The sequence below is a fragment of the Bos mutus genome, chromosome 18 (assembly GCF_027580195.1).
Source record: "Bos mutus isolate GX-2022 chromosome 18, NWIPB_WYAK_1.1, whole genome shotgun sequence".
Taxonomy (NCBI): domain Eukaryota; kingdom Metazoa; phylum Chordata; class Mammalia; order Artiodactyla; family Bovidae; genus Bos; species Bos mutus.
The window spans coordinates 13,261,170-13,282,355 of record NC_091634.1 but is presented as its reverse complement, the minus strand read 5'-3'; the positions used below and the strand labels follow the sequence as shown (position 1 = coordinate 13,282,355).

Here is a 21,186-nt window from a genome sequence, read left to right as displayed (position 1 = left end):
AGGCATGACTGAGTGACTGAACACACACATAGTTGTCTATCAGTTGCTAGAATAACAAAATATTTTCAAGCTGGTTGGTAAGAAACTGCTGACCTGATCCCAGCCCGTAAAGATCCCTTCCTCTTGGCACCCTGGCTCTCCCCAGACCCCCTCCTTCCACAAAAGCAATAGAAAAAGGGCTGATGCCAGACACCCTGCGGGCTTCTAGAACCCTGCTGCAGAGCTGTGTCTGGTATCTCTGCAGACTGGTTGGGACTCTGGGTCTTGCCAGTTGCTAAACATTTAGAGAATTGCTTCTGTGGTAGGGTGGGGGGAAGAGGACAGGGAGGACCTGGGAAGGCTTAAGGAAAGGAAGGATGGCAGGGAGGATTCAGGTAAGTGGGAGGCAGCTCAGCTGACCCAGAAACCACAGATGAGCACAGAGATAATGGGAAAGGGGAAAAGGCAGGAGAGTCGGCAAAAGGGTTACCATCTGGACAGGGTCAGAGGTCATTTTTTGTCACTCACTCCGGCCACAGGCAGCTGCTGTCCCGAAGCTCACGTCCTGGTATAGCCCGAAGGTGAGCAGCCCAAAGCTGGTAGCGGCCTCGGCCACATGGACACTGTCAGTTGTGCCAAAGTCCAGTTCGGCATATGAGAACTCACTGCCTGGCACAGCGGCCCAGGAGAGTTTGGCCCCTAGCCTCTGCCCATCCATGGTCAGCTCGCCAGCAGCCTTGGTTGGCGCCACCACCAGGGCCACACCCTTAGAGCCTGGCACACTCCTCACCACGTAGGCAGGGCAGTAGGCCGCCACGTCTGGGATCAGGACCAGGTGGGGGTCATAGGTCTCTCCATCTTTGGTGGTACCCGCACCAAACATCAGGACTTGGATGCCCACGTCTGCAGACAGGTAGAGTGGCCGGGACTGCTGGATCTCAAACTCTGCCACGTTGCCTGCCTGGAGCCCCCGGGAGCCAGCGGTGCCCCCCAGGTGGTAGGTCAGCCTTGTGGCCTGGCTGGCCATGACGTAGATCACATCATGCTGGCTGTGGAAGGACAGAGGGGGCACCACGTAGCGGGTGCCCCAGGCAGACGTGGGTAGCAGCTGCTCTACCACATGGTTGCAGTTCGAGTTTCTCTGGGCACAGCTGTGGCCGGAGAGGACAGCCACGGGGCTGCTGGCAGTGACCTTTGACCCCGAGAGGTTAGATGTGCTCTGTATCTGGGCCACCTGGTAGGGGTCCAGGGTCACATTCAGGACACGGCCTGCTGCGTAGGACTTGCCCTTGAATGTCACCGACCCCTTCAGCCGTATACTGACAGAGGCACCGGCTGCACCCGCCACCACAGCAAACTCCTGGAGGTTCCTGGACGAAGGGCTGGAGGGCGTGAGCACAAAGTACTCAGTGCCCAGGGCGCGGACAGGCCTCAGCAGTGTCACATCCGCCGTGCTGGGCTTAGCGTTTACCGCCTGCACCGAGATGGCACGGTCAGCGCGGACCACCACCGCATGCTGGAAGGTTTTGCTGCCGACCATCTCAGCCTTGGCGCTGATGTTGACCAAGACTGACTGCCCTGGCCTGACAGTGACCTTCTGTGTGGTGCCATCTGCCCGGCTGAGGATGGAGACTGAGGTGAGGCTGTCCGACAGACTGGAGAGGAGGAGGTAGAGATAGGCCTTGCTGTACCCGGGATTATAGTTCTGCAGGAAGGCCGTGAGGAATTCCTCACCCCCGCTGCTCTGGGGGTCCACTGAGGCCTCCTGGGTCAACCCTGGGGTGAGAAAATGCAGTCGTGGGTCTTTCCTTATCCAATCCCCCCTACCCGTGTCAGAGAAGCAGCCTCCTGCCCTGTGCCTGGCTCGCAGGTTGAAACATTAACATGAGTTTCTGTTTTCTCTCTTCTCTCTCCTTTTCCCTTAGTCACGCAGTGATCACCTACCAACCTTTCTGGCTTTTGCCTTCCAGAAGCCTGAACACTTCAGACAGGGCTCTCAGGCTCAAATGCTGATGGGGCCCAACAAGAGACATAAATGTGTGAGACAGAAGGGGCGACTGTGGGGCTAGAACATTCATATGCCATACGCATTGCTATTGGCTTTAATCTGTTGTGGTTATGATGTCTTATAGGTTCTCCCTTAAAAATGTCAGATCTTACCATTTTTCAAAAGAAATTGGAGAGTTGAATTTCTGTGTGAAATTTCCAATCCAAAATTGTTTTAAGTAAGCAGTATGGGGACGTCCCCAGTGGCTAAGACTCCGAGCTTCCAGTTCACGGAGGCTGGGTTCAATCCCTGATCAGGGAACTAGATTCCATATGCTGGAACTAAAAGTTCAAGTGGTGCAACTAAAGATCCCACTTGCTGCAACTAAGACCCGGTGTAGCCAGACAAATAAATAAAACAAATACTGCACTGTGGGGCCCAACCTCAGGTGCCAGTTTGTGATTTCTGTGTTCACAGGATGAAGCATGAGTGTGAAGGGTAAAAGGGGATTATGAGAGTATGGACAAAATGTCTCCTAGCAATAGAGAGGAGTGGGCACTTTTCAACACCTCCATCAAGGAAGAGATCCTCCAGGGCTGAGAGGAGACGGGGAGAGGAAGAGAGAGATCACTCTATGGGGTCTTAGAGAGTGTTGTGGGGGGTTACAGAGGGACTGTCTGCTGAATAAGGGGAGCCTTGAAGAACATCCCAGTGTCCCACAGCACCAGGGGATCAGGGGGATGAATGTAACTAGAGTAACCTAAATAGATGTTGACTGGTAACTAGAGGCCCCAGATGTCCCATCCGTCCCCCGAACTTTGGCTTTATGTAGGACTCTAGTCCTGGACAAAGCCCTAGAGAATTAGGCACCAAGCCCACCCCTCCAAATGATGTTAGTGAAATCTTCCATCACCTCCACAGAATGAGGCTCTAAGTCAAAACTTGAGTTGAGCTGCAGAAAATCAAGAAAGTAGCAATTCTTACCTACTTGAATTCAGGGACTAAAGATTTTACCTGCTTCCCTCCAGAACTGACAGAGGATGGGTGAATTCCACCACATTTCTCTGCCTGACTTAACGGCCCTCTCTCCCAATCTCAGCTAGCCTGAGGTCACACTGGGAGATGGGTTTGCAGAGGTGGCTCCAGTGGAGGGTGCTGACTCAGGCAGGCAGAGTTCTTCAGTCTGGAACCAGGACATAGATGGGATTTCGGTCTAACTTACCCCACAGGAGGGTTGCTCCGGCCCAAAGCATCCACCAGCTCCGCAGGGAACCCATGTCTGCAGTGGGAGAAGAGAGGGGGTCATGGGAGGCGGATCTGTCCCTCTGTCAGAGGACAAAAGTGCCTTGTCTCTGGACAAGGGCTACCTGGGCACTAGGAAGGCTGAGGTGAGCTGGGTCCAAGGGCCAACGTATGTATAAGGGGAGTTGGACATCTGGTGGGTCTGGTGGTTGGGCAGGGAGGGCAGAACAGGAGTCGGATGTCCTGTGGGTCTGGTAGCGGGTGAGATGGGGAGGCCTGGAGCCAGGGGCAAGGGTAGGGGACCTGATGTCCTGCTTCTAAAGGTGACGCGGCCTCTCTCACCTGCAGGTTCCTGGAGCTGTGGGAATGGCCTCTGGGCTGGCCTATATAGTGGAGTCTCTTAATTCCTCAGGCCACACCCTGGGCCACCTGCCACACAGATGGTGCCAACTTCCTGGAGGAGGCTTCTGACCCCAGGGTCAGCTGGAATGGGCACCCTGGAGGCCTGTGAAGGGTGAGGGCAAGCCTGCATGCCTGATTCCTGAGAAGGGTGTGAGAACAGCTGGTGGCTGTGCCTAGGGAGTCTGCTAGAGACTTCAGTCCTGGCAGGGTGGTGTCCCCAAGAGAAACAGCTGGGGAGCAGGGTGCTGAGGGCCTGGACCTGGGCTCTCAGACGGCAGGGAGCAGGAGCTGAAAGTGGCATTTGGTCCTGTTTGCTGGTTTGATGGCTAGATTTGTTTGCTTTTTTTTTTTCCTTTTGGCTCCTGCCAGGAACAATAGTGAAGGACTCACATCCGGGTCCCCAGTCCCCTCAAGCTCTTCTCTGGCCCCCAGCTATCCATATCCTGTTTCCAGTCACTCGAGGCGGGGGGTGGGGGTGGGGGTGGGGGTGGGGGTGGGGAGCGGGGAGGTCAGATGTGGGGGGTGGGGGCAGGGTGGGGGCAGGAATCTGAGCACTTGACCCAGGGCTGTGGAGTGGGACACAGTACCTCCACCCCCAAACCACAGGGTCTCCTGGGTACCTAATCTGCAAAATGGGAACATCAGAAATAGCCTCATTGGGCTTATTTGTCTCCCAGAGGATACTGTAAACTCTCAAGGACTGTAGTAGGGAGGCAGGCTCTTCTGGTGTGGCCCCAGGTGGGGAGCAGCTGGGATGCAGGGGCTGGAGCTGCCTGCAAAGAAGGATGGAGGCCACTGTTTCCTGGTTCCACATAGACAATGGGCTCTGCTTTCTGGAGAATTTGTTTTCTGGGAGGTGTTTTATTTTCCTGAGAAGGGTCTAGCTGAACAAGTTTTGGGTGATGTGGTGCCCCCATCAACCCAAAATCTGCCTGGGATGGGAGATGGAGTTCTAGGTCACATCTAGGGGAGCAGAAGCAGAGACAGATGAGAGGAGGTATGGGTGTTCAGAGATGGAGTCACTTCCTCCCAAGGGGCTGGCCTGACCCATGCCCTGCTCTCCTCCTCCCAGCCTCAGGACTCATTGTTTGCTGGGGAGTCTCCCCTGGGAACAGCAGCTGCAAAGCCTGGCTGTCCTCTCAGACAACACCCCAGCAGCTGCTGCCCCCAGGACTTCTCCTCCCTTATCACAAGGCCTGGGCCTCCAGGCGGCCAGGGTGGGTGGGAGCTGTCATAGCCCCCACCCAGGGCAGGTTCCCAGAGGGAGAGATAAAGACTCAGAGTTGACTGAAACCCAAAGTCAACCGGGAAAATGAGGTGAGCAAACAGGAGACTGAATGAGAGCCAAAGGTATCAAGAAACAGGTAGGGGTGAGGGGATGCATGGGGAATGAGAGCTTTGTGTGGTGGCTTCCTGGGTCCTGAGGGAAAGGATTGGGAGGAGGCGCTGCTTCGAGTCCTAAGGAGGAAAGAGCTATTTGCAAACAAAAATGTCAGATCTTCTATATCAGATAGATACCCCTCATTTAGCCTGAGACATCCAGAGAATTAAGGGCTGAGGGGCAGAGAATTAGGGTAAGACCCAAGGTGATTCTTCACATCAATCTCTAAGCCTTGAGGTCTCCCCTGATTAACCCAGAGAGGAGCCTTCCCCCATCCAAATCCATGGCTGCATTCTGCAGAGTCCCCAGAAGTGAGGTGGTGGTGGAAAGTCCCCACAATTTAGGATGTGACACCCCTGGGACCTTCTCCTTCCTCTCAGAGCCCAAGGGATATGAGTGCGGTAGGTGTGTATGGAGGGGGGTATGCTATGACACACCTTGTGCCCTACTCCATGCCATATCAAATTCTCAGAAATCCCACTGGTGATCCCCGAGATAACCTGTGGGGGCAGTTCCTTGCGGTCAGTAAAATCACATCCGTCCTGCACCAGCAGTCCTGGGCTGAGCCCAAACAAGGGGGTGTTTGTGTGTCTGAGCCTCTGGCCTCTCCCTGCTGACAGATTCTGTTGGGGGCAGACCTGTGTTGGTCATACCATTGGAGACCCCTGGGGCCCTCTGGCTTGTCTGGGTTTTGGAGATCCAGAGCACAGGTGGAGAGAATTTATTCTGCAGCTCAATTCAGAGTACATTCAGATCAAGGAGGTCAAAATTGCTGGAAATGTTGAACTTCATTCTTTCATGCTCTGGATCCCACAAGGGATCTTTACACCTCCTTGGGGATTCCTCCATCTTGCCACTAAGCTCCCTGAGGTTCAAACTTGACCTTCTTCCTCCTTTGCTCAAGAACATTCCATGCCTCTCTGTTCCTGTGAATGCAAGTCCACATTCTTGGCAGGGCTGTCTGAAGTCCTAATGCCCCACTTCCGGCAACTTTCATCTTGCCAGTGCAGTTCCTTCCACTCTTCATCATGTTCTACCTGCTAACTCCAGGCCTGGAATCTAGATATCCTTTTCTGCATGTGTCATTTCCCAAGAACCCGAGGTAAGGCTAATCTCTCTTATTCCTCCTACGTGGCACTGGCCATCCACTTCCTTGCTTTACAGGAGCTCCCTTTATTTGTTTTACCCGCTTGAAACTTCAGACCTGCTACATCTATGGTCCTGTTCTGCACCTCCCCACCCATGTCTCTCTCACCCACCACAATCTGACTTCCATGTGCATTGAAATCGTCTGCTAAACCCTCCAATGTAGCTCCTCTGTAACATTTGACACAAACACTTCCTCCTTAAAAATTTCGAATGCCTTGGTTTCCATATCACTTTCTTCTGGATCTTATGTTACTTTGGTCTGTTTCCTACAATAACTCTTTTAACATTGGTGTTCCTCAGATTCTCTCTCTGCTTATTTCTCTAACTGCCTCTTTTTTCCAGATCTTTTTGTTGTTGTTCAGTCACTAAGTCGTGTCTGACTCTTTGCAACCCCATGGACTACAGCACGCCAGGCTTCTCTGTCCTTCACTATCTCCTGGAGTTTGCTCAAACTCATGTCCATTGAGTCAGTGATACTATCCAATGATCTCATCCTCTGTCACTCCCTTCTCCTCCTGCCTTCAATCAGCATCAAGGTCTTTTCCAGTGAGTCAGCTCTTCCTATCAAGTGACCAAAGTATTAGAACTTCAGCTTCAGCATCAATCCTTCCAATGAATATTCAGGGTTGATTCCCTTTAGGATTTACTGGTTTAATCTCCTTGCTGCCTAAGGGACTCTCATGAGTCTTCTCTAGCACCTCAATTCAAAAGCATCAATTTTTCAGCTCTCAGCCTTCTTTATGGTCCAACTCCTACATCCGTACATGACTACTGGAAAAACCATAGCTTTGACTAGATGGACATTTGTTGGGAAAGTGATGTCTTTGCTTTAAAATGTATATATATATATATATATATATTTTTTTTTTTTTTTTTTTTTTTTACAGCTGAGCTAGGTCTTCACTGCTATGTGGGTTTCTTTCTAGTTTCAGGGAATCAGGGCTGCTCTCTAGTTGCAAGGCACAGGTTTCTCATTGCAGTGGCTTTTCTTGTTGCAAAGCACAGGCTCTAGAGCACAGGCTAAGTAGTTGTGGCTCATGGGCTCAATTCCTCCACAGCACGTGGGATTTTCCAAGATCTGGGATGGAACTCGCCTCTGCTGCTTTGGCAGGTAGATTCTTTACCACTGAGCTACCAGGGAAGTCCTCTCCAGGAGATCTTATATGTGTCCACTTATACTATTTTTGTGATGATGAAACTTCTGTGTTTTGGGCTGTCCAGTGTGGTAGGCAATAGCTCCATGTATGCATTGAGCTCTTTTAAACATTTTTTCTTTTATTTATTTGTTTGGCTGTGTTGGGTCTTAGTTGCTGCATGCATGATCTTCTATCTTTGCTTCTATCTTTGCATGAGGGATCTTTAGTTGTAGCAATGCAAACTCTCAGTAGTGGCAGGTGGGTCTAGTCCCCTGACCAGGGATCGGACCTGGGCCCCTGCATTGGGAGCTTGAAGTCTTAGCCACTGGGTCACCAGGGAAGTTCCTCTATTGAGCTCTTGAAATGTGACTAATGTAATGGAGGAACTGAATTTTTAATTTAATTAATCCATTGAAAATTAAATTTAAATAACCACCTGTAACTTATGTCTGTATTAGACAGGATAAAACTCCAGAAAACTCTATCTGCCACCCATACCTACCTACCCATCTATTCTCTTTTATACCCATTTTCTATTCCTGGTCCCCTTGTAGAAACCATTCTAATTTGATTCATGGGAATATTTTTAATGTCCTCTTGAAATAAAATACACATATTGGTAAATGCACAAATCATAAATGTATGCAGCTCATTGAATTATTTAAAAATGAATATATCCTTATAACCCACAACCAGGTCAAGAAAGAATATTTTCAGCAGTCCAGAGCCTTCTGAATTTCCCTTCCTAATCACTACCCACTCCCTACTTGCCATGCTTGCATGCAGTCACTCAGTCGTGTCTGACTCTGTGCAGCCCTATGGACTGTAGCCTGCCAGGCTCCTCTGTTCCTGGGATTCTCCAGGCAAGAATACTGGAGTGGGTAGTCATCCCCTTCTCCAGGGGATCTTCCTGACCCAGGGATCATAAGGAGTCCCTGTTATGACTTCAAACACCACAGATTGTTTAGCTTGCTGGGTTTTGTTTCCCCCCCCTCCTTCTTTTTTGGCCAAGCCATAAGGCATGGGGTATCTTAGTTCCCCAACCAGGGGTGGAACCCGAACCCCCTGCATTGGGAGCTCGGAGTCTTAACCAGTGGACGCTGTTTTTGAACTTTACACAAATGAAATGTCCATATTGTTCTGTGTCTGGCTTCTTTCACTCAGTATTATCCTATGTACATAACTGCAGTTCATTTCCATTGCCATATGATACTTGCTTGTTTAAAAATCACTACATAGTTCCCCATTGTACTGTTTCCACTTTGGGCTAATGAATTCTATCTTTTGACACACGTGCAGTTTCTGTTGGGATGTGCTGTGGAGTTCCCAATGCTGGGTCACTGGGCTTGGCTTTAGTAGATGCTACCAAACATGTTTCAGTTTCAACTCCGATAAATGACTGGTATGGTTGCTCCTTAGCTTCACCAATATTTGGCCTTGTTAGACTTTGTAATTTTAGCCATTCTAGAGGTGTAGTGATGTTGTGTTGTGGTTTTAATGTGCATTTCCTTGTTCTTTTAATGAGGTTGAGAACCTTTCACATAGTTATTGGCGATTAGAATCTCTTTGCAATTGGTGATTTTAGTGATGTGCTTGTTCAAGGCTGCCCATTTTTTAAAATTAGGCAGTCTTTTGGTTTGGTCTGTATGACCAAATTGTATGACCAATTGGTCTGTATGAATTCTTTATATGTTCTGGGTACAAGTCAATTATGGTTTATATATTTTGCTTTTTTTCTCCCACTCTGTGATTTACCTTTTCAAAATTTATCTTTTTCTTTTTTTGGCTCAAACCACATGGCTTGTGGGATCTTAGTTCCCTGACCAGGGATTGAACCCACAGCAGTGAGTCCCAACCACTGGACTACCAAGGAATTCTCTCTGATCACTTTCACTTTTTTAATACTGAAAAATTCTTAATTTTAATGTGGTTCATTTCATCCATCTATAACATTTTGTGACTGGCCTTTTTTTTCCTGTGTTGAATTCATCTAATCCATAAACATTTTGGGCTTCCCAGGTGTGCTAGTGGTAAAGAACCCACCTGCCAATGCAGTGAGACATAAGAGATGTGGGTTTGCTCCCTGGAGGAGGGCATGGCAACCAGCTCCAGTATTCTTGCCTGGAGAATCCCATGGACAGAAGAGCCTGGTGGGCTACAGTCCATGGGGTTGCAAAGAGTCAGACGTGACTTAACGACTCAACCACCAGCAGCACTGAAGACTTTCAAAGGGACACTTTGTGTTCGAGGTAATGGTCAGTGAGAGTCAGAGCTATGGTGGCTATTGACTCTGATGAGGAATGAATAAGTATTCCTTGCTGTTCCCAGGAACTGTGATCAAATGTTGACACTCTTTTACACCTGGACTCTGTAGAGCAGGTTCTCCTACCTAAGGTGGAAACATGACACAATCCAGGAAGCTGAAAGAATGCCTCCCAGCCAGAGATAATACCCTTTTTCTCTTCTTTGAATAGGTGAACTATAGGTACATGGCAACTTCCTGCCCGAGCCATGCCCTTCTCCCTCAGCCATAGATGGTTCTGAAAGGCAAAGGAAAGGCAGCAGGTAGTGGGCAAAAATATCTAACTTAATATTTCAAAGCTGAACTGATGTAATCCCTGTGAAGAGAAGCTTTTGGAAAACCTTTAAGACTGAGAACTCAAAGAGTTGGGTTCCCTCCTAGAACCCTGTAATTCCTTTACCAAAACACATTTCACATCATCTTGTAATTGTTTTTTTGACCTCCTTGATCTGAATAGGGATGTGTTTATTTTGCTGATTAGTGAATCCCCAGGGCCTGGTATAGTCCTGGCTCTCGGCGAGTACTTAACAATTATTTCCTGATTGAATGGAATGGAGAAATACGCGAAGATCTGGAGGAGTGAAAGAGATTTGCGGGGTTCAGTTCTGTCTGTTATATTGGCCTGTGATGGAAGTTGTCCTTTCCATAGCATTAATGGAGAGTGGTATATATATATTTTAATATTTATTTATTTTATTTTTATCAGTTATTTGGCTACACTTGGTCTTAGTTGCGGCATGTGGGATCTTTGATTTTTGTAGCTGCAGGTGGTATCTAGTTCTCTGACGAGGGATTGAACCCAGGACCCCTGGATTGGGAGTGTGGACTCTTAACCACTGGACCACCAGAGAAGTCCCTGGAGGTTAGTAGAGACACTTTGCAGAGGCAGAGTGGGAGAATCAGGCTGCCTGGTCATTTAAAATGGATATGCTTGTTATACTTCAAGTATACAGCTCAGATCAGTGGTCTCTGTGCTCATCAGACCTTTCCTAGGAGAAGTAACAGTTGAATATTTTAGGTTCAGTCAAATTTTGTTATGATATACAACATACATGTATTAGCCAGATATGAATAAATATAGACCATGGGAACTACATATCTGAAATTTACATAAATATTTAAAGATTTTTAAAAATGCAAATGCCCTGGTGGTTAAGAACCTAAGGTCACTTGGCCCCTCTGTTTCTCATTTGTCTGCCTTTTTTCTTATATTCTTGTGGGTTAATATGAGCATTTCTTATAATTCCATTTTGATTTGTAGGTTTTTTGGGGGGAGGGGGTGTTGGGTCTTCCTTGCAGCATGCAGACTTCTCTAGCTGCAGTGCACTGGCTTCTCTAGTTGTGGCTTGTGAGCTTAGTTGCCCCTTGGCATGTAGGATCTTATGTGCCTGATGAAGGATTGAATCTGTGTCCCCCTGCATTGGAAGGTGGATTCTTAACCACTGGACCACTAGGGAATCCCCTATATGCTTTTTGGGTACATTTTTGTTGTTGTTCCATCACTCAGTCATGTCTGACTCTTTGGGACACCATGAACTGCAGCACACCAGGCTTCCCTGTCCTTCACTATCTCCTGGAGCTTGCTCACACTCATGTCCTTTGAGTTGGTGATGCCATCCAACCATCTTGTCTTCTGTCGTCCCCTTCTCCTGTCTTCAATCTTTCCCAACATCAGGATCTTTTCTAATGAGTCAGCTCTTCGCATCAGGTGGCCAAAGTATTGCAGCTTCAGCTTCAGCATCAGTCCTTCTAATGACTATTCAGGATTGATTTCCTTTAGGATTGACCTCCTTGCCATCCAAGAGACTCTCAAGGGTCTTCTCCATTACTTTGGATAAAATTTCTTAGCACTTGCTTTAGGACTTACAAATGAATATGTAACTTATTACTCAATATTTTACCACTTTGATTGATGTGCTGAAACTTTACTTCCATGGAGGTTCTTTCAACCTTCTTCACTTTAAAAAAATATAATTGTTTCAAGTATCACCTCCATCTATAGTAAGCACCACATCAAATGATATAATTTTTTCTTCAACCATAATTGATTTTAAAAACTCATAAGCAAGGTAATATAGTTAGTTCTGAGAAAGGTAATATATCTACCCATTCTGTTATTCTTTCTTTCTGAAGTTCTGAGACTTCTGTTATCATTTGGAGCTTGGAGAACCTCCTTTACCCATTCTTTAACAGCTGTTCTACTGAAAAGACACTAGCTTTTCACCTAAAACTTATTTCCCTTTAATTTCTGAAGGGTAGTTTTGCTGGCTATAGGATTCACAGTTGACGGTTCTTTTCTCTTGGCACTTGAAAAATATGATGTCATGCTTTCTTCTCAATGGTATTAGATGAAAAACCCACTGTAATTTGATCAGTGTTTCCCTGTAGATAATGTATCATTTGTCTCTAGTGCTTTCAAGATCTTTCTTGCCTTAGTTTTCATAAGGTAAGTAAGTAAGTAAGTGTTAGTTGCTCAGTCATGCCCGACTCTTTGCAACCCCATGGACTACAGCCCACCAGGCTCCTCTCTCTATGAGATTTTCCAGGGAAGGATACTGGAATGGGTTGCCATTTCCTTCTCCAAGGGACCTTCCCAACCCAGGGATCAAACCCAGGTCTCCTGCACTGCAGGCAGTTTCTTTACCCACTGAGCTACAAGCGAATCCCTTTCATAAGGTAATTGGTGTGTATTTCTTTGGATTTACTCTGTTTAGCTTCTTGAATCTGTAGGTTTATATCTTCTGCCAAATTTTGTAAGGGTTAGTCATTATTTCTTCAAATACCTTTTCAGCCCTGCTCTTTCTTTTTCTCCTTCTGTTACTCTGTGATACAAATGTTAGATTTTGCATAATTGTCCTGCAGGTTCTCTAAGGATTTGGTAGTTCTTTTTTCCTGTCAATTTTTTTTTCTGATTTTGTTTTTTTGTTTTTAATAAATAAATCACATTTTAATCACTTGGCTTTGTTTAATCCACAAGATCAAGTTTACAGCTTTTTATAGTCTGTTTTCCCAAACCACGTGACCTAATGTGTTCTCTGAAACCTTTAATATTTTAAGAAAAACTTGTTCCACCTTTCATTTTGCAACCCCAGAGATGACCTTCCTTACACTCCCCATCAATGGCCAATGAGTCACCTCAAAGAAACAGTGCTGGAATGGTGGTAAACTACAGTCTCAAAGACCCTCAGAATAGTCAAAGAAAAAGAAAAAAGTTATCGAGGAAGACAGCCTCCAATGTTCCCTGGAATGGCTCTCCCTGAACATCCCACTCACACCCTGTGGCCACTCTGGCCAGGACCCTGGAGCATTCTGTTCCTTCTGCCATCTGTAGCAGGTTCTGCAGGGCTGAAATGGTGTTGCACAGACAGGTCTGAAATTCGTTTCTGCTGGTGACCTATGCGGTTCACAGCCACACCAGGCCAGCAGCAGTTCTCAGCCGTGTGCCCTGAGCCAGCTGAGAGCCATGGCAGACTGAAGGCTCATGACATGCATTACGTGATCCCTATCCAAACAGAAATAAGGGTTTCATTTGCTTTATTTCCCACTCTTCTGGAAACTTTCCCCCTTGGAGATCAGTTTTCTTGGAGCCGAACTCCTCAGCCCTGGAAGTAACACAGGTACTGAGGGATTCATTGCCTAATGTTTTGCATGCCTTCCCACCAAGTCCCACTTACGTGTTACTATTTTGGCAGTGATCTCTGGCAACCAGAGAGAGAAGAGGAAACTCCCCTTGTTCTGAGGGTATCAACTGTGACAACACATCCCTGCCATCTCAAGTAGCAAACTCTAAGAAAGAAAAGTTTCTGCATGGTAATACTAATGCAAAAATCTCAGGCTAGGATCATACTGATTCAATGGCCTATACAAGGAATTCCTTAAATTACTCTTACCCATGCCCCACCCCCACCCCTGCCCACAACTTGGTAGAGAAGGGTTTATTTTTATCCCCATCAGAGTAGAAAACCTTTGCATCATTTACTATAGTCTAAAAATTCACACTGGTTTCTCAATGCTTTGTGCCAAGAGGTCAGATACTGTATTTCAAATGAAATGCTTAGATGCTTTTTTTTTTTAGCTAGAGACTAACCCGAGGGCCAGTGGCTGATCCACAATCTGTACTACAGCACAGATTAAATCTGCAGTTTCTTCCTTTCCTCCCACCAAAACCATCAAACCTTGAGCAGCAAGCTCCTTGAAAGAGAAAATCAGAAAACTCCTGATCTGCAGTGATCAATATGAACACAGGGAATGCTCCTCAAAAGACTGACCAAGAAAGCTTGGTGGTGGTTTTTCTTCTTAAACTTGGGCAAATCACACAGGCCTTTGAGGCTCACCCCACTCCCATTCCTAGAACACAAAAAATGTTATTTGAAAATTTCTCACTCCCTTACAATATACTGAGGTGTCAGGGAGTGTTTAACAGGAGGATTCCTACGTGCTATTTCTCATAAGTCCTTGTTTCTTTTTAAGCCGAACAGCAGGCTGCTCCCAGGAACTGAGGTCATTGTGTGAGACAGACTTGGGTCTTCTTTAGTAAACATTCTCTTTACGACAAAACTGCTTAGTCTCGCCCCCCTTTTTGAGATATGGATTGTCTCCTGACCTTGTGACCATTATTATCCCCTGTTCCCTTGGTAACAGTTACTGTACATTTAGTTTTCTGATCTTTATCATTGTCGAAAGAAATTTCTTGTACTATAGCCTATATATACTTACAGAAAAATCATTAAAGCACCTTTGCTCCGTCAGAGCTTGGGTCCCCGTGTCTTTCTTTCTTTCTTTCTTTCTCTCTCTGTCTCTTCCCCTCCCTCCGGCTCTCTCTTTCACTTTCTTATTGTCAACTCCGGACTGCCAGGTCCCGGTCCATTAAAGGACCCCAACAAGTGGAGCCCACAAGGACACTGCTATACGTGGCATTTCTGACGGAGTGACTCCAGGAGGTCAGGGCCTATTGAGGTCGGTGAGTACTAAGACACAGGCCAAATGGCTGGAAAGCCCCATTATTTCTCTACTTTACTTCACCATTGTTTAAAGCTCAGGGACTTTTGGTTTCGCGCCAATGAATAGAGGCTTACTTTCAAACACTGGTTAAATGTAATCCTTGGTTCCCTGATAAATGCAGTTTTGATTTAGAAATTTGGCACCAAGTCAAAGAAAATGTTGAATGAGCCGCCAAACAAGAAAAAAATACTCCAATTGATTTCTGGCCATTTCAAGGTAAATTTTAGCCCTCCTAATATTTGACAACAGACAGAACACTTATTGCATGAATATGAATTAGATGATGAAACTTTACAAAAGGCCCAATTAGAACAACATAAAATATTTCAAAATTTTCTTACTAGCCCTGCCCTGGCTGCTTCCGGAGAAGGCAACGGCACCCCACTCCAGTACTCTTGCCTGGAAAATCCCATGGACAAAGGAGCCTGGTAGGCTGCAGTCCATGGGGTCGCTAAGAGTCGGACACGACTGAGCGACTTCACTTTCACTTTTCACTTTTATGCATTGGAGAAGGAAATGGCAACCCACTCCAGTGTTCTTGCCTGGAGAATCCCAGGGACGGAGGAGCCTGGTGAGCTGCCCTCTATGGGGTCACACAGAGTCGGACACGACTGAAGCGACTTAGCAGCAGCAGCTGGCTGCTCCAAATGCTCCTCCTCTGCCAACAGGCACAAAAGTCTCTCCTTTGTTGGAACCTAATGAAATTTATGCTAATTTTTTAGCTAGATTAGAAACTGCTATTTCCCATACTGTAATTGGAGAAGAAACCAAGAAACAGCTAGAGAAATTACTTGCTTATGAGAATGCAAATCAGGAATGTCAAAGAGCTATTGCTCCAATTCGTGAGACTGGGACTATTATTGATTATTTGAAGGCTTATCACAATCTAGGATCAGAAAAGCAAAATATGCAAATGCTAACTAAGACAATGGCTGCTACCTTTAGAAAGGGAAATGAAGGATGCTTTACATGTAGAGATAAAAACCATTTTAAAAGGGACTGCCCTAAGAAAGCTAATAAAAAACCTCCAAGAATTTGCCCTCGCCGCTGTAGAGGAATGCATTGGGCCAAAGATTGTAAATCTAAATTTGATATTGAAGGAAAACCTATTCCAGGAAACTCCAAACAGGGGACACCCCAGGTCCCCTACAACAAAAACCAGGGGCAAATTCTATGTTTTCCCTCAAACCCTCCACATCCGGCAGTGCTGCCGTCAATATACCAGCCCTAAATGATTTTTTCCTTTACCCTCAAGCAGTCCCTTCTAGAGTACCTACCGGACTTTTTGGACCCCTGCCCTCACAAACCTTCAGTCTTTTATTTGGCCGATCTAGTTTGGCTTCTAAAGGAATTACTGTTCACCCTGGAATAATTGATTCAAATTATAAGGAGAGATTCAAATTATGATGTCATCTCAGATTCTATGGCAATTAAAAAAGGGGGACAAAATTGCTCAATTACTTCTTTTGCCTTACATTTCTATTAACTCCTCTAATAATGTACAGGCAAATGGGTTCAGCTGCTGCTGCTATTGCTAAGTCGTGTCCGACTCTGTGCGACCCCAGAGATGGCAGCCCACCAGGCTCCACCAACCCTGGGATTCCCAGGCAAGAACACTGGAGTGGGTTGCCATTTCCTTCTCCAATGCATGAAAGTGAAAAGTGAAAGTGAAGTCGCTCAGTCATGTCTGACTCCTAGCGACCCCATGGACTGCAGCCTACCCGGCTCCTCCGTCCATGGGATTTTCCAGGCAAGAGTACTGGAGTGGGGTGCCATTGCCTTCTCCGAATGGGTTCAGCAGTACAGATCAAAAACAATCCTTATGGACATCATTGGTATCTGAATATGCCCAACCAAATATAAATATCAAAATTAATGGTAAAAGATTTTCTGGTCTCCTTGGCACTGGATCTAATATTACTATTCTTTCCAAACATTTATGGCCCAAATCCTGGCCTATACAAAAGGTCTCTTACCAAATTGCAGGAATTTCTCAAACCAAAGTACAAGAAATTTATCAAAATGTTCAAATCTACCCATATGAAGGACCAAAAGGCCAGCCTGCAACATTAAGACCTTATATGATAAATGCACCCCTTAATTTAATAGAAAGAGACTTACTTATGCAATGGCAAACTCAGATATACATTCCACATTTTTCCTAGGAGCCACTACTCATTTAACAAACAAAGCAATTAAAATAACTGAGAAGAATGACGAGCCTATTTGGACAGAGCAATGGCCCCTTACGAAAGAAAAATTACAGGCTACTAAAGAACTTATAGACACACAATTAGAATTAAAACATATTGAGGAATCTTACTCTCCTTAGAACTTTCCTATTTTTATTATAAAAAAGAAATCTAACAAATGGCATCTCTTAACAGACCTTAGAGAAGTTAATGCATTAATGAAACCTATGGCACCCCACTCCAGTACTCTTGCCTGGAAAATCCCATGGACAAAGGAGCCTGGTAGGCTGCAGTCCATGGGGTTGCTAAGAGTCGGACACGACTAAGCGACTTCACTTTCACTTTTCACTTTCATGCATTGGAGAAGGAAATGGCAACCCACTCCAGTGTTCTTGCCTGGAGAATCCCAGGGACGGGGGAGCCTGGTGGGCTGCCATCTATGGGGTCACACAGAGTTGGACACGACTGAAGTGACTTAGCATAGCATAGCATAGCATAGCATGGGTACATTATAACCAGGGATCCCATCACCTACTACTATTCCTCAAAATTGGCATATTATTATTACTGATTTACAAGATTGCTTTTCTAATATACCTTTACACCTTTTAGACCAGGAGAGATTCACTTTCTCTCTCCCTTATCCTAATCATATCGGGCCTCATAAAAGATTTCAATATACTATGTTACCTCAAAGTATGCTTAACAATCCTACTATTTGTCAAAAATTTTGTAGCCAAGGCTTTACATCCAATGTAACAGCAATTCCTTCATGCATATATCATTAATAATATACTATAACTACAAAAAGGAGAAATGATATTTTTGACACTGAATGGCCATGATATTCTTTAGACTCCAGAGAAAACTGATTAAAATAAAATCTTTTTTGAAATTGCAAAACTGGTTCTTCTTCCATGTGCAGTTAAGAAAAGGTTAACTTCTTAAAACACTTTTTTGGAGCTCCAGTTCTGCCTGGGAAACAAAAACAGGCCTAAGAAAAAACCTAAAGTTAACTCTTATCATGTCCTTGGGATACACAACCCACTCTATCTGGGACTCCAGCCATAAACAAATTGGTGGAAAAAAAATATATATATATATGTATAAAAGATATTTTAAAGCAGAAAAGATATTTCAAATGGAAAACTACCTCTGTCTATTTAAAATTATCTATGTCTCAATATATGTCTTTGTTTTTGGATAATATGAAGTTAACGAGCTCTATTTAAATTCACTTGTTTGCTAATCTAATTAAGACATGTCTTAACTCATCAACATTATATAATACTTTTATTATGCCTAGGTTTAAGGTAAAACTAAATTTGTCAACAAAAAGGTAACTCTTTATACATATATATAAATATATAAATGAGATGAAAACTTTTAGATAAACTCTATTAAAAATAATTATATTTTTAATAGAATAATCTATTATTATAATCTATTATTATAATCTAAAATAATCTCTTAGGATTGGGGTAACTTAAGTTTCTGGAGTTATGCTAAACCAAATAATAAAAGTTTATTAAATAGCTAGGTCATTTCCAAATGAAGTAAGATTTTAAAACATTAATTACTGAACATTAACTTCCTCTTATAAAAAGTTTTTTTACACAGAAAAACTAAAGAGATTTTAAGCTATTAATAAGTATAAATATAAATATATATTTATATAATAAATAAATATATTATAATATATAATATGATATAATAAATATATTCACCAATCTATAAAATGCTAATATACAAGCACTTCATAGTTGCTAAAGAAAAATAAGATGTATACTTTTAATAAAAAGATATCAGATCAGATCAGATCAGTCGCTCAGTTGTGTCCGACTCTTTGCGACCCCATGAATCGCAGCACGCCAGGCCTCCCTGTCCATCACCAACTCCCGGAGTTCACTGAGACTCACGTCCATCGAGTCAGTGATGCCATCCAGCCATCTCATCCTCTGTCGTCCCCTTCTCCTCCTGCCCTCAATCCCTCCCAGCATCAGAGTCTTTTCCAATGAGTCAACTCTTCGCATGAGGTGGCCAAAGTACTGGAGTTTCAGCTTTAGTATCATTCCTTCCAAAGAAATCCCAGGGCAATGGCAAATAAAATGATGAATACAAAAATACAAAAAAGGTTTATAACAAATAAAAGAAAATTTTATGACAAATGGATGTAACTCATGGCCCTGAACTTTCTTCCTCTTCCTTCTTACATCTTGATCGGTACAAATTCTTCTTTTATAGGGGCCACACCTCTCTGAGGTGAAACTACACATGTTATAACCCACCTATTAGCTTACTTTACAATAATGAGAACACTTAATTCCATAAAAACAGACAATGGCCCTGCCTATATTTCTAAACAATTCAAACAATTTTTACATTCATTCTCTATTAAACAGATTACAAACGTTCCTTATAATCCACAAACACAAGACATAATTAAATACATTACACACTGAAGCTACAAATAAAAAATTAAATAAAGAAAAATACACAGGAACACTTTTATCTTCCTTATCCAGAGCAGACTTTACTAGATTCTAACGCAATATATTCTTTAAACCTATAACTAATGTTAATATAGCTTTATTTCTGTTTCCAGTCTGTAAGATTCTTAAAACAAAATAACATCAACTTCAATGCCTATTTCACAATACACAACAAAAACAACATAAAAAAGACACCATTTGCTGAATAAGTTATTTGTTCCTAAGAATATCAAAAGTGCAAAATATTCACCTTCTTTTTAAGTCTGTCTTGTAAGTATCATCTTCCTTGACACACTGAACAGAGAGATTCAACAGCTGCCAGGTTGCATTTCCTTTCCAAGGACAAGGTCAAATATATTAGGATATGAGCAACATTTCATTTATCAAGTTGTTCTGCATCAGCTTTTCAATAATTTCACTTAGGAAAAAAAATATTTGAATGTTTGCTCCTAATCCTTTGCCCCAAATAACACAAACCACTTAAAAACCACAGTCAGATCCCATTTCTCTTTATATCAGAAAAAATGTATGTACTGAATGAGAAAGAAATCAACCCATTATTTCAAAACCACAGCCAAATTTTCATAGTCAGTCAGTGATGACAACAAGACTACAGTACGTAATGGGAATTAAGACAAACTTGCTTACTAACACGTTGCTTGGTTGGAGCTGAACTCTACGTTAGACAGACTATGCCTCCGACACATGGGCCTAATGAAAAAATATTTTTTAAATGGGTACATATATCTACAAAGGCTTGCTTTGGGCCACTGACTGTCCCATCTGTTAAACATGAGGCATAAACTGTATCAACCAGAAAAACCTACCTCTAACAACATCAATGTTGTCAATTCCAAGATACCCAAAGACCAAGAAGTTAAAGCCCAAATTGGATCTATTTGATTTACATATATGAAAAGGAAGAACAATAGCATTGGCTGAGCAAGATGATGGCTCATACATTTGACACAGAAATAAACAAATTCATGGAAACAACATTCAAGAGGAAAGGTTTAAATAGTCAAGAGTCAAAGTGAAAGTGAAAGTGACTCAGTCGTGTCCGGCTCTTTGTGACCCCATGCACTGCATAGTCCATGGAATTCTCCAGGCCAGAATATTGGAGTGGGTAGCCTTTCCCTTCTCCAGCAGAGCTTCCCAGGGATTGAACCCAGGTCTCCCGCATTGCAGGCGGATTCTTTACCAGCTGAGCCACCAAAAGCTTCTCAATGTCCTCTTGGGGACATTATCTACCAGTCCCCAAACAGATCTCTAGATGATTATTTTTGGACTGAAATATTTCCTAGGAGTGTTTTCATCATTATCACTTTCCTTTCTTTTTTATAACTATTGTTAATATAGCTTTATTTTAAATTTTAAAAACTTACCACAAGGAGATATTTTGGCAAAAACAGAAAAACATTTTGAAACATTAAAGGACACCTCCCTTCCTTTGCCCATTTGATATCAAGATGGATTAACTAATCAATGGAAATCTAAGAAACTAATCTTACAGGGAAAGGGATATGCTTCTATTTCTCCAGATGGATCCAACAAACTCACAAGGCTTCCTCTTCAGAAGATTCAACCTAAGGGGGCTCCCAGCATTCAAACTAGAGATGAAACAACAAAAACCCCAGAAGGAAGAAATTCCAATACAAGCCATGGTGGTTTTAAAAAATTTCCAAAAAACACCACACTCAACGTCACCAACCTTATGATCTCCCTACTTGGGGACAGATAAAAACCCTTACTAAAACAAGCTGAAAATCTGATTTCTCAACAGGGAATGCCTCAGAATCCTGAAAATATTTTTCTTCGCTACTCTTGCTTTGGGTGTTGTTCTAAAAGGTCTTGTAGGTCTTCATAGAACCATTCAACTTTAGCTTCTTCAGTGTTACTGGTTGGGGCATAGGCCTGGATTAC

The 21,186-nt window shown here is 43.9% G+C and overlaps 1 protein-coding gene across 3 annotated transcripts in view; it reads right to left on the bottom strand.

The window, feature by feature from the left end:
- FCGBP (Fc gamma binding protein) overlaps positions 1–19,614 on the bottom strand; it is a 59,240-nt gene extending 39,626 nt beyond the window's left edge. The window contains exons 1-3 of one of the 3 annotated variants that reach the window (XM_070387702.1): positions 19,514–19,604; positions 3,189–3,245; positions 508–1,755 (exon numbers count right to left, since the gene is read on the bottom strand). In XM_070387702.1, coding sequence (XP_070243803.1) covers positions 508–1,755; positions 3,189–3,243 — 1,303 coding nt within the window. In that variant the 5' untranslated portion in view covers positions 3,244–3,245; positions 19,514–19,604. Of the gene's footprint in view, positions 1–507; positions 1,756–3,188; positions 3,246–3,550; positions 3,574–19,513 lie in introns of those variants that run through there. The other 2 variants (XM_070387703.1, XM_070387705.1) reach the window with 2 other exon arrangements.
- Positions 19,615–21,186: the final 1,572 nt, after the last annotated feature.